General features: G+C 58.3%; 1 protein-coding gene and 1 long non-coding RNA gene across 3 annotated transcripts in view; one reads left to right on the top strand and one right to left on the bottom strand.

Annotated features, from left to right (window-relative positions):
• Window positions 1-2,974: 2,974 nt before the first annotated feature.
• ALX3 (ALX homeobox 3) lies at window positions 2,975-13,380 on the bottom strand. The gene is made up of 4 exons (XM_019958200.2): window positions 12,826-13,380; window positions 7,448-7,764; window positions 4,523-4,651; window positions 2,975-4,146 (listed from the first exon to the last, which is right to left on the bottom strand). The coding sequence occupies exons 1-4, from the start codon at window positions 13,100-13,102 to the stop codon at window positions 3,838-3,840; spliced, it is 1,032 nt and encodes a 343-aa protein (XP_019813759.2). The 5' UTR covers window positions 13,103-13,380; the 3' UTR covers window positions 2,975-3,837.
• LOC139182173 (uncharacterized) overlaps window positions 11,584-13,402 on the top strand; it is a 29,251-nt gene continuing 27,432 nt past the window's right edge. Inside the window, exon 1 of one of the 2 annotated variants that reach the window (XR_011565765.1) lies at window positions 11,584-12,249. This is a non-coding gene — a long non-coding RNA (uncharacterized lncRNA). Of the gene's footprint in view, window positions 12,250-12,566; window positions 12,890-13,402 lie in introns of those variants that run through there. The other variant, XR_011565764.1, reaches the window with a different exon arrangement.

The following is a 13,402-nucleotide window of genomic DNA, read 5'->3' as shown; positions in this document are numbered from 1 at the left end:
AGGACAGGCATTGACATACCAGTGTGATTATGAGCAGCCTGGTGGAGCCAGCAGTGTGCTCCATGTGTAAGTCACATGGCCTAGGAGATGGAAGGTCCCTGCAATTATCCTTTACCACAAAGTAACTCGCACAGGACAAGGAGATTCAACACAATTTATGTGTACATGATGGATTCTCTGCTGTTTTGTACTAGGATCAATAGCAAGTGTGTATTTTGAGACTGTAGTTTGAGTAAGATAAATTTTCACATTCTTATTTCACCATGCAGCCTGGCTCCCTGAACCCACCTAGCAGAGGCTTTTACCTCCTTCCTGGTTTTTTATTTCCCCAATGTCTCCTCTGAAGCTTCACCTTAACAAAGATGCCATTTTCTCTCTCGGTTTGCAAAGGTCTGTAAATATGTTTATATCTATGCAGAATGAACAAAGACTATCAAAGCTGCATGGGCCAGTAAAGCTTGGGCAGGTGAATCCTACATCTGCTGGTCCGGGAGGGGAAGGGCCTTAACCATGGCCACAGACAGTGCTCTGGACAGATTGGCCATTTGAAGCCAGGTGTGGGCTGAGCCCATTCTGGGTGTCCTGGGTGTCCAGGTGAACAAGACACCACACTGTTACTTTCCTTGAGAAGCTCACAGTCGATGGAGAGCTGGCCAAAAAAGCAAGTGGAAGCAGCAATGTGGTAGAGACAGACATCTGGAGGGCCTCACAGGGCCCATTCCTCCCAGCCAGTGCCCTCCTACTGGGGAAGGGGCAAGGCGAGGGGAGCCTTCAGTTGTTGAGGGGAAGGCAGGGGGCTCCAGCATCAGGAATAAGGGCTCCTGGAGCGCATGCTTTGTGCTCACAGCAGGGATGAGCCAGTGCCAAGGCTGTTCTCCCCCTGCTGGATACAGGAAATGCCCAGTTCCTGAGGATGCTGGGCTCCATTCCTGTCTGGGGCTGCAGAGGGTCTGTGCATTGGGGTTATAATTCAGGCTGATGTGTAAAGGATTGGGAGTGCCTGGGGCTAAAGATTGAATGGCTGTAATAAGAAGCATTTCCTGATGCTGGATTGAGACTGGAAGCTGAGACTGAAGGGCATGCTAGATAGGGCTCTCCTCTCTGGGTCTGGTGTCTGAGCCCCTGGCAGGATCAAGATTTAGGGCTTCTCTAGGTGGGACCCACAGGAGCGGAGAGGAGCCTTAGCAAAGGGAGACCAAGCCTAGCTCCTCTCAAGATTCCAAGTGGGTCCACTTCCCTTTTCCTTTTCTAAAAGGGTGAATTAGAGCCCCCAACCTGGCCTTGACTAGGCTGAGGAGTAAGGCTGCCTCTGGAGTGAGACTGGGGGCAGGGGCGTCTAGAGACCTGGGGGCTGTGTCTTGGGGTGAGACGCCTAGGGTGTGGAGGAGGAGGAGGGGAGGATGGGAGGACGGCTAATGGGAAGCAGGTGGAAGGGCTGCCCGAGTCCCAGCCAGGGGACAGGCCGGCTGGGATGGCCCAGTCAGTGGGAGAACCCGTCAACTCACAGATAATCCCAGGGAACAGGCTCTGGGATGCCCATTCATATTCATTATGTGTGAAGTGGGCGGTTGTAAAGTTAGCTTTCTCTTCATTTGGCTGTCACTAGACAGAAAAATATGAGCTGTGGGCAGATGCCCCTGGATGGGGGCCAGCAGCTGGTCTCCGGCCTCCCTGTGCCCTCCCCCACCAGGGCCTCCCTCCCGCACAGGGCCCGCTGCAGCCCTGCCCGCCTCTCCCGCCCTTGCTGCGTTGATCTCCGACTCGACTTTGTGTTCTTCACTTTCTCTTTCCCACTTCTGTTTCCTTTGCTCTCACAGATTCCTTCCTCTTCCCTCTTTCTGAGCTGTGAGAGAGAGGGGGTTGTGGTTTTTCTTGACCACCGCTCTATGTCTGGCAGCCAGCATAAGACGTGGCTCAAGTGGGCACTCAGTCTCTGGAGAACTAATCTTTCTCTTTGCATCATCTTCTGTGAGACAGTCCAAAATCTTGCTGGCTACTCCTTAGATGAAGAAGCGTATAGTGCAGTGCTCTTAACCCTGGAAGTAGAAGGGTGGGTTTGCTTCCCAGTTCATCTTTGACCAGCTGGGGGAAGGTGGTGCTGCTCATCAGTGGTGGCTGGGACTGCTTCTCCCTACTGCCCAGGCTCTTCCCTTCCTGATGGACATGGGCTCAGGACACCTGGACCTCAGAAGCCAGGCCCTCAGGGAAGAGAAGGAAGACACTGGGGTCCTCAGGGGCGGGGGGTGGTGGAGCCTTGTCACTGACTAGGCAGATCCATCCATCCGATGGATCTGCGCCCTCCTCGGGAAGAAGCACAGTGCTGGCCACTGGAGTCTTTGTGTGCTTGGGTTTCTCTGCGCCTGGAGGAGGCCCAGGATGGGGGTAGCTGGGCTGCTAGCTGAGGCCAAGCTGCTCTGAGCAATGTGGTTGTGTTTACTGGGAGGGTGGGAGGGCCGGGCCTGCTTTTTTCCTGCCTTCCAGGAAGATAAGGCAGAAAGCGGGGATGAAGGATAGAATGGGTAATACTCTGAAACCACAAGAAAGGGTCCTGGCTTTCGTCTCTGCCCTACAGCTCAGACATGCTCCTGGGGCATCTGGGAGCAGGGAATGGCCCCACCCCCACTACTCTGGGGTCCCTGCTCAGGGAAGCTCAGAACCCTCAGTGGGCTCCCCAGACTTCCATCTCCCCTCCAGTGTCAGTTCACCCACAAGCTGTTTCAGCTCTCTCACTCCCCTTCGGAGCCCTAGTTTTCCCTTCCAGGTGAGCCCAGCAACCCTAGAGCCAGGCTTTTCCCCTTGCTTTCCTGTACCAGCTAAAGCCACAGGGACCCTGGGCAGGTGACATGACATGCATGGGCCTTGAGGGCTGGCTGCAGGTTCATCTTCCCCTATCCTCTAGGATCCCTGCCTGGACCCCAGGCACAGACCAGCCCTAGAGCAACCAAGTGCCGAACCCTGGGCATACACAATCACCTGGTATAAAAAATACTGCCACCTTTATTATTATGCTGGGCAGCACATTTTTTTTTTTTTTTACAAAAGTATCTTTACAAAAGTGGGGTTTGGAATCTCAAGGGCTGAGTCTGGGGAAATCTGTTTTATTCTTACCAACATCCAATGAGTAAACCAAGGGAACCTATGATCTCCACAGCATTTCTCTGGCCTGATCTCATGGAAGAGAATTCAAATACTGGTAGAACTTTTGGTAGAACTTCTGCCCCTTGGAAGGGGAAGAGGACTCCACAGCATGTTGCAGGAGGGGGCATAGGCCACGAGGAGAGGAACAGGAGAGAAGGGGCGCCTTCTACGCTGACCTCCAGTTTCCAGGCCTTTGTCAGCACCAGACACTGGGTGCACACCCCCTGTGGTGGCAGGCCATCTGCGCGGTTGTACAAGACTCTGGTTTCCTCTAAGTGGCAGGAACGCCTAGTTCAGCCTGTTTCATCCTCCCATTTTCCTGCATTCCCTGAATGAGGCGCCAGTTGTTTCAGCTGGAGGATTGACAGTTTGAAGGAAGTCTGAAGGAAGCAGGGCAGTATCTTTTTCCCTCCTGCCCAGAGTTTGGGGGAGGGGACCCAGTGTGTGGTAGGAAGAGTCCTACCTGCTTTGAAGCCCCCTTTCTCCTGGGCAGCCTTGCCTTATTCTAACTGGAAAGATTCTGTAGCTCGTTCCCTGCGGAAGCCTGAGGGTCCCAGCTGCTCTGCCGGGGCCTCCAGGAAACTAATGGGCTTGGAGGCAGAGGTGCGCCCCCTCTGGCATCCAGGCCGCGGTGGGGTAGGAGCAGCTGGGAGCAGAAACAGGGTTGGGCAGCTCAAGTCTGCGTGTCCACGAGACAGATCATGTGGTCCAGTTCAGCAGGCTGGGCGGCTCCTTGGGCTTCACCCTGAGTGAGATGAGGCTTGGAGACTTATAGTCGCCATCCGGAGAAGGCTCAAAGCTGTGGCCCCCTAGGGCGGGGGAGAAGCCATGGATGGAGTAGATGCCAGGGTGGGCTCCAGGAGAGGTTGGCACCCCCATGAAGCCAGCCACATTCCCATGAGGGTGGGAGTATGGAGACATGCATGGGGAGGGGACGCCCTCTGGACTCACAAGGCAAGGACCCCCGGGGCTCCCAGACCCTGAACTGGGCCACAGGGAGTTCTGTAGCTGAAAAGAGAGAAGAAGCAAGCCCATGAATCAGAAGGCCCAGGGGCCTCCCTCACCTAGAGACTCTTCTCTTGGCCTTAGGGCTCCCGAAGCTTTGGAGAGAGCTTCCTCTTGGCCCAGGTCTAGAACCTACCCCCCAACTCTCACAGTGACATCTCAGAAGGCCCCTGCCGTTACTTCTCAACTGAGCTTTCCAACTGCTCTACATACATCCGTGAGGCTGGTCAAAGCCCATCTTGCAGAGAAAGAAGTGATTCACCCACAGTCACATGGAGCCCTAAGGCTGCTCCTGCTCTCCCTGGGGCCACAGCTTACACTCTGGCTGGCTTTCCCACAGAACTGCCAGGCCCTGAGTCTGGGTGGGGAGGGGTCTCACCTGGGGATGGCTGTCGGTTCGGGGAAGCATGGAGATGTCATAGGCAGATGTGAAGGGGTTCCGCCCCTCCTGGATCTTCCCATAACGCTCACGCTTCCGCCACTTGGCTCTGCGGTTCTGAAACCAGACCTGGGGACAGGTTGGGAGAAGGTTGACGAGGTGACAAAGCAGCCACGAGGCATGGAGCCCACTGGGTAGAGAGTTGATGGCTGTATCCTCCTGTGGGTGGTGGGGAGCTGGCTCCAGGCTGGTGACTCTGAATTGCAGGAACTTATAAATTCACGTCATTCTCAGGGCCTGGGATGGGGCCTAAAAGAAGCCCAAGCCCAGAGAGGGTTTACTGGCCCTGTGGGCCCTCCCCTACCCCGCAGGCTGAGTCATACTGGTTCTCCAGTCTGGCTGTGTCTGGTAAGGGTAGTGTTGGGGTCTGTGGCCTCAGAGCCCCGGGGCGAGTATGCGTGTTGGGCTTCTAGTCTTATCTCTTCCCCAATGTCCGCACCTGAGAAATGCAGTAAGGTAACCTGAAGGCCACAGCCTAAAGCCCAGCTCCTTAACACGGTCCCTTGGCACTGACCCCTGCCCCTCCCTACAGCCTCATCTCCTGTCGGGCAACAACACTCAGTTCTTCCTAGCAGCCTCTCACCCCAGCTGCCGTCTCAAACACTGCTGTCTCGCTCCTCCTGCCTTTGCCTAGGTTTTTCCAGCTTGCGCTACCCGTCCCCCCACACATACATGTGAGCTGGGCACCCTCTACTAGACTTCCTGAAAAACCCAGCAGAGCTCTCACGATACTCATCGCATCCTACTGCCACCATCGGTCTTGGAAACTCTTCCCCACTCATTACTGAGCTGGGAGGTGAGGGGGGCACATCTGTGTGCTGCCCACGTAGCTGGGCTGGATTTGTCACCTGGTTATGTCCTGTGTGTGCCGGTGCACGTGTCAAGCTCTAGGCTAGATATCGGCACTATCAAAACCAAACCAAACACATTCTCCTACTTTCCAGGGATTCGGCTGGGAGCCACAACAAAAGGAGCTGCATGTGTGTATAAGCAACCCTATCTGAGTCCCTCACTGCCCACCCCCTCTCACACAGAAGGGAAGGCCCGATAGTTAAGAAGTTGGGCGTACTCCTGGCCCTTAACCCAGGGTTGCAGATCCCAGAGCAGGCCTGGGTCAAGGCTAGGGAGGGCCCACTACCGGTTCCTCCTTGATCCTTAATTTGCTCTCCCTCCCCTGCAGTCCATGGGGTTGCAAAGAGTTGGACACGACTGAGCAACTGAGCAACAACAACCTCTGCAGACAGATGGAGGAGCCTGGATTTGCTGATCACTTTTCTTGTAATTCTTCCGTCACCACCCGCTCTCCCCTGAGCTCTGAACCTGCCCCCTGCACTGTCCCATGGGTGGTCGCCTTACTCCTCCCACCGAGGTGGGGTCTATGGGTGGTGTCAATGCTCCTGTCAAGCATCCCTGGTCTTGGGCCTCAGGCATCATGGAAGCTTCTGGACTAGGTCTGGGCCATCCCTCCACCCCTTTAGGGTTGAAAAGGCCTAGAAGGGCAGTGAGGAAAGTGTGTACTGCCTCCCCAAAGCAGTTCCATGGGGGTAGCTATTCAGAGCATCCCCCCGCCACAATCCCCACTGAGGCTTGCTGGGCTGTCTGGAAATGTGACATTTGGACTTCCACAGCTTATGTGATCTGGAATTATCTTGAAAGCTGGGCCTCTTACCCTGATGGTCCCATGCCCTGAGGAGCCCTGGGAACAGTTCTCAGTCTGCTTTGGGGGCTACCTGGTAGGAACATGGAAGCAGGAAGACCCAGCAGAGTAGAGTCCTATGTTGAATTCAACTGAAGGGCATTCTCTGCTAGGCTGCAGCTGGCCTCTTTATAGACTGACTGCTCGTTCCCATATTCCCTTAGAGCCTCTGGAGGGGCCCCCACCCAGGCTGTGATAAGCATGAGCTCTGCCCTGGGTCCACTGGGACAGGGACTCTCCTTTGCTTAGAGGTCACCTCCTCACCTTTCCCAAGAAGCCCAAACCCAACCCTTCTCCTAGGGCCTCCAGCTTGGCATCAGGGAGCCTGCTGTGTCTCAAGCAGGTTCAGAGCAAGGCAGCAATGACCATCTTCCTCTTGGGCCAGACTCGTATGGAAGCCCCCTTTTCTGTCCCCACCTCCTGCTCGCCACCTTCGTGTTCTTTCTCACTCCCAGCAAGCCTTGGACATGGATTCTCTTCCTTTCTCTCTTTCCCAGCATCCCTCTGTCCTCCCGCCCCATCCACACAGGCTGGGCTCCCCACCCAAGTGAAGCTGGCGACAGCTCCATCCAGCCCCAGGGCCTGATTTCTGTTGGGAAGAGTTTGTTGTTGTGGGCAGGGGCTTCCCGCCAGGCTCTCCCAGCCACGGTCTGGGAATTGGCAACACTGAGGTCACTGGCTCAGGCTGGCTTTAAGCACCAATGATCCTGAGACCCCTGGCAGGGACCCTCCCCATTCTGGGCAGCTACCCTGGGAGCGGCCCTGAGACGTGTTTAGCATTTCACATCTAAAATGCTGTCACACCTGTGATCCTCCAAGATACTCCTCATGTGGTAGTACTATCATTCTCCTTTCCTAAATTGGGAAACCAAGACTGTGACATGCCCCAAGTCACCTGGTCAGCTAGTAAGTGGCAAAGTTAGGACACCCACACAGGTCTTCTGACTCCAGGAGGCTGTCACCCTCATCCCATACAGGAGCCTCAACTTGGACTGCAAGCCTGTGGCTGCAGCTGAGCTGGGCGTGGAGGGGAGCCCGGGAGGGCTGACAGGGCAAGGGAAGGGCAACGCTGTGGTGCCAGCATCCACCTCTCCTGGCCCCCCTATGGCCTGGCTCACGGTCTGGGTGGTCAAGGCAGCCAGGGAGCCCTGTGGCCAAGGTGCCCTCACCTGTACTCGGGCCTCGGTCAGGTCCGTGCGCACAGCCAGCTGTTCCCGGGCATATACATCAGGGTAGTGGGTTTTCTGGAAGACTTTCTCCAGTTCCTCCAGCTGGAACGTGCTGAAGGTTGTGCGGTTCCGGCGCTTCTTGCTCTTATTCTTGGCCAGCTCCATGGAGTCAGGGAGTCCCGGGGACAGAGGGACACGCAGGCTGGCCAGGCAGGGGCCTGGGGAGCCTGGCAAATTAGAGGTCCTGTCTCGGGGGCCCCCTCGGCAGTCCAGGGGCAGCTGGGGGAAGCTGGCAGCTTTGGAGGCCTTCTCCTCAGCTGCAATGGAAAACACAAAAAGGAGGATGGAAACCGAACCAGGGGGTTTTGTGGGTGGAATGGAGGGAGGGGGAAGAATGTTGACGCTTCAGTCCCCGCCTCCCCCTTCCTTTTTCCTCCGTCCTCCCAGCAGCCACCCTTCAAGGGAGCCTGGCATTCGGAGGCCTGCCTGCTGAGCCTACAGCTGGGGAGGGGGCCCTGGGGAACCATGTGCTCTGTGGTCTGGGCGGATCTGCTGGGGCCGGAGGAGGGTTCATTTCGGGGAAGTGCTCTGTGGTGGCGCATCCCACAGAGTGTGGAGGTGCCAGGATTGATGCCACAGCAGGACCAAGCCCAGGGGTGGGAGGAGAGGGTAGGGATGCCCCCTGCTCCTGCCTCCTTAGCCCTGACTGCAGGCCTTGGCTCCTGTACCCTCATGCCCAGGTCTCTGCTCCAGGACCAGACAAGGACAAGGATGCCTTATTCTCTGAAACCCCAGTCTCAGGACAATGTCAAATCTTCATGTCCTGGTGTAGAAAGGGCAAAGAAGCTTCCAGAGGGATTGTCAGATTCTTCATTGATGTTTGGGCAAGCACTGAAGCCCCAGCATCAGACAGCAAGAGACAGGTGACAGGCTATACTCGGAGAAGGAGAGGTGGGGAACAGCGGGGAACAGCACAGCCTCAGAGCCCAGCATTCTCGCCATCGTCCATCCCCACTCCCTGGGAGTCTCTGACTCCCCCATTGCCCATGATTAACAAGCAGCCCCACTCTGACGTGCTCATCCTCATTTGGAAAGCTTGGTGGAGCTCCACCACGACAGGGCATGGTGAAAAATAGGTCACCCTGATCACCCCGCCCTCTCCCTCTGGCAAGGACCCCCAGCAGCGTCGCCATGAAATCTCTTCTCAACAGTCCTCTGGGATATCAGCAGCGACGCCACAGAGACGCCCAACTGATTCACACAGCCCCTTCCCTGGCGCCAGGCCCATCTCCAGTGGGGGCTTGGCCCCCAGGAAGCCTAGGAAGCTGGCACCAAGAGGCGGTTTCTTTCCTAGGACTTGGTGTTGGCTCACTAAAGTGGGGAGGGGCAGGAGAGAAAAGACTGAGAGATAGGATCAAAGAGATGGGTTCTGGAGCTCTGGATCTGATGAGTCCCTGTCTCCTTGTGGAGGACAAGTTGGGTGAGGTTCACCCCTGCCCCTGCCCCCCATAGCTGGAAGGTGGTGAGTGACCTCCCAGGACTCCCCAGGCTGTGAAAAAAGCTATGCTTCATGAATGTCCTGGAGGCTGGGGAGAGTCAGGTAGGGCCTGCCCTTGGGCTAGGCCATAGTGACAGCCCAGACACTTCTTTCATGTTTCAGGTGGAGCACAGGTGGGGAAATTGCTTCAGTCCTTGACTTCTATTCCTGGGCAATACATTTGCTTATAGTGCTAGTTCCACCAGGTAGGACCTAAAGAAGGACGACTCAATGGTAGTTTGAACCAGATAATGTTAAGTGGTCAGGAAGACCAGGGAGACTGGGAGGGGCACCATACACACTGCAGGCTGGAGAGGGAGGGGTTTTGGTATCTCAGATTCAGAGGGAGGGATGGCTGGACTCCAGGCAGAAAAGGGTGAGGGTGGCTCAGGGATGGGGGTCAGAGGAGCTCTGATGTCCCTGCAGAGGGCTCCCCAAAGCTCCAGGTCTTGCTCAGCTCTCACCGGGCCCTCAGTGTCTGTCTCGACAGGATATGCCCAGATTGGAAGGGATCAGACCTGGGGCTCCAGGACTTGCCTTCTTGACCTTAAGCCACCCACCTACCAGGGATGAAAATGCAGCAAGCCTTCTTGGAATAGCTACCCCCCAAAAGAGCCAAGCTGGCTGGCCTCTGCTGGCCTCCTGGGACTGCCCGTTCTGCAGCCCTCCCAGAGGACCACAGAACTTCTCCCCTCCTCAGTGCCATTGCCCTGAAACCTCCATCTGCCCAGAGGACTCCAGCGTGAGGCCAGAGAATTCCCTCTGTGGACAGGGGTTTGCCTCACAGAACACCAAGCAGCCTCCTGAGAAGCAAGGCCCAGAAGAGAAAAGAGGTGATGGGCTAAATGGAGGGCAATGGTCAAGGAAAGGCAGAGTGGGAACAGAGGCCAGTAGTCTGAATCTGAGCTTGTCATGGGAACGATGCACTGTAAGCCCGGAGTACATTCAAAGTGTTCACGGGCTCTGTACAGGAGTCACTTGTACCTATTGGGGCCACTGGGAGATTAAGGGGGTAGTGCTCCTGGAGCACTGGAGCCTGGAGCCCAGCACTGAGGTGCCAGGTGGCCTGCACAACCAGTCTGTCGGCCTGAACCACAAGAGTCAGGAAGAGCATCAGCAGAGCTCTGTTCCTCACTTCCTTCTCTCCAGTGCACTCCCCCATCCCGGGTCCTACTAGCGACTGACTGGAAGCCATGGCAGCTTGGAAGCCGCACAACTCGGGCTGCCTATAGGGAGCCGCCCTGTCCCCCATGGATGGCGTCCACGATGCCGCAGGACCAGCTAGCCGGCTTTCAGCTTTCGCCAGAAAGCTTATTCCCCGCGTGCCCCTGCGCAAGACACCCGCAGAGGTCTCTGAAGCCTGGGGTTCCCCAGCTCGGCTGAAGATCCGAAGCCGGTGTAGACCTACACGCCGTTTGGAAACACCCAGTGGGGCCTTGGGGCTCTCCTGAGAGGTTTCCAACCTTGCCCTAGTCTCAGCGGGGCTGACGACTGGGTACTCGTAAGTCCGAGGCCGGCCCAGGAAGCGCGGCCAGCAGGGTTAGCCGGCTCAGGGCCTCCGCGGCGGCGAGCGCATTTTGAGATCAAGAAGCCAAACTAGAGGACAGACTGGAAGGCCCCCGGCAAAACAGAGTGGTGGAGGGGGGCGGGGGGGGGGGAAGGCCAGGCACTTCTCTGGCCCGCTGAGCAGCCACGCGCTGAGGGCGCGAAGGCTGCTGGCACTGCCCCGACACTACCGCGGTCCAGACCGGAGCTGCGCGCTCTCCGCAAACTGCGGCCACGGGCTGGAGAGGAGCGCGGTGCGCCGGCTTTAGAGCGCTCAACTAAGGGCCTTGCCGGGATCGCGCAAAAGAGGGGGCACAGCTGCGCGCTCATGGTCTAAACTGGAAACGCTTTGAGCTTGTTATTTTAAAAGCCGAGAAATTAGGCGGGTTCCCCCTTTTGACCAACATTTCCCACCAAGCAGACTGCACGGCCCGCGTCCCCCGGGCCGTCTCTCCCTAGCAGCCCGTCTCTATAGCAGGGACGCAAGCCACCCGCCCACCAGCCGAGTTCAGGCTAGGGCACTGGGGAGGCCACTGGCGGCCCGGGGCTCTACCCAGTTTCGGCTCGCATCCGCCGCGCCTCCATTTCGTTTGGTCTGTCCTCTGCTCAACCCGCATGGTTAGTTTCCTTCTCCTACTTGTGCCCATTTTGCTATTTTCTGCACTTTTAGGATGCTTCTTTTTCTTCATATTGTCTGCTGCTTCTCTTTTCGTCCGTTCCCCTCTTCTCCATTTACCCTCTTCCTTCGATCCTCCTCCGCTTTTTATTCGTTCGTTCTTCATTTATTTCTTTCCGTTTTGCCCAGTTCGCTGATCGCCTTTTACCTTTCTTTCTTTCCTCTCTCCACTATTGTTTTGTCGAATTTCCTCTTCCCTCTTTTTGGTTGTTTACACTTTTGTTTTTTTTTTTCCCCACGCATTTCGTTGTTGACACCGTCGCGGTCGCTAGAGTCCTCCTCGCCGCTCTTTCTGCTCCAGCGCTCTCAGCAGTTAGCTCGGCGCCAGGGTCGGTCGCAATCCCGGCTGTCCGTCCGTGATCCATCGTGCCCAGCAGGGAAGCTGAGCCGCAGGGTGCGTCATCCGAACGCGGCGCGTCGAGCCAGGCCAGGTACCTGTGTCCCGGGCGGTGCTCACGGCGCTGCGCGGCCGCCGCCGTCTGGCTGGGATCAGAGGAGCCAGGCCAACTGCTTCTCATTAAGTCCCAACTGTGGTTTTTATCAGGAGAGCCTCTTTCAAAGGGCACAGACACGAAGCTCCGCGGACTCGCTCATTTCCTCCACTGACCCCCACACACCTCCCTGCCCTCCCTTACACGTTCTCACAGCCCCGACTGGGCGAAGGCTGGAGCCGCCTGGCCACTCCGCAGAGGCCCGCGAGGCGCCAGCGGGGCGGAGGAGAGTTGGGAGGCGATCTCTAAGGATTCAGCTCCGGGCCTAAGCTTCGGGATGTGGCAGCAAAGATGAGGTGGGCGCGGGCACCGACACTTCCACAGGTCAGCCGGTGCAGTGGCAGCCGCGGGGTTGGGTTCAGGCCCCCTCAGGCGGGCTCTTTGGAGACCGCACGGTCCAACTGGCGTTAGCGCCCAGGGTATCAGCCCAGGAGCAGCCGGAGGCGCCCAGGACTTAGGCCCACTCCCGACGGCCCCGCGGTGATCATCCAGCGCGAGGAAGCCAAGACTGCTCGAAGGGCGGCCATCGCCGTGCATACGACGGAGAGGCCAGGTTAGTCTGGGAAATAAGAACACAGTTATTCTGCACTGAGAATGTCCCGGGACTGCCTCACCAACCGTGGCCACTGTACCGAGCGCCTTAAGGCGCAGACAGCAGCGCCTCTCCCGGGGGAGGCCAGGCCGCAACCTCCCTCAGCTGAGTCCGGCTTGGCCACTGTAGATCGGGGCCGACCACAAAAGCCGCGGTTCTCTCCCCTCACTGGGGCCAAGAGTTAAGCCTGGCTCCTGGGCCTCGGTGTCAGTTCCCGCCCAACTCCGGCAAGGCAAGATCTCTGCTTCCCGGTTCCGGCCGTCTTCCGGCCCAACGGGGCCCGGGGCCGTCGCCACTCCAGTCTCCCTGGACCTCCCGCCTCCCTTTCCCGCCGCCAGAGGCACGCGTGGCTCTGCCTCTCCGCACGGCGCTAGCTTTCGCCCAGTGAGGACCAGCTCCGGTCTGGCTTCAGAGAGAGCCGTGCGGAGGGGCGAGAGAGGTAGAAAATTTCTGAAATAAGCGACCGGGAGAGGGAAGCGGGGAGGCCCCGGCGGGCCCGGGGTGTGAAGAGGGAGAGCGCCCCGCGCCGCGCGTTACCTTCCTCGGGGCTCTCGTAGAAGTGGCCGCCGTTGAGCGCCGGGCCGGGCCCGAGGTCCTGCAGGTACTTGGCGGGCGGCTTGGCCGGCTCCGGGAGGTAGGGCTCCAGGGGCCCGCAGGCCGGAAAGCGGGTCAGCCGCGGGCCGCGGGGTGGCGCGGGGTGCAGGTGAGACGCGGCGGCGGGGGTTCCCTGGGGGCCCGGAGGCTCGTCCCCGGCGGCCGCGTAGGGGCCAGGCCCGGGCCCCACGCCGAAAGGCGCGCAGCGCTCCGGGTCCATGCCGGCTCGGGGCGCACAGGCCGCCGGGGGCTCCGGGGCTCGCGCTGCCCGCGCGGCCTGTGAGCGCCCGCCAAGGGGGAGGGACCTGGACGCGGGGGCGCGGAGCCCCCGGGAGCGGCGCGCGCCGCGGGGGGTGGGACAGGGGAGGGGGCCGCACTCTGACTTAATGCTGGAACCATCCACGTCACGTGCAGCCCCGCGCGGGTTAACCCCTCGGAGCCCGGTAGCCCCCTGATTCACTCCAGTCCTGGTATCAGAAGCAGTGGGAGAAGGGGAGGAAGCCACCCCCTCTCTGGAGGG

This window comes from Bos indicus, chromosome 3, assembly GCF_029378745.1.
Source record: "Bos indicus isolate NIAB-ARS_2022 breed Sahiwal x Tharparkar chromosome 3, NIAB-ARS_B.indTharparkar_mat_pri_1.0, whole genome shotgun sequence".
Taxonomy (NCBI): Eukaryota; Metazoa; Chordata; class Mammalia; order Artiodactyla; family Bovidae; genus Bos; species Bos indicus.
This window is presented reverse-complemented; position numbering and strand designations above follow the sequence as displayed.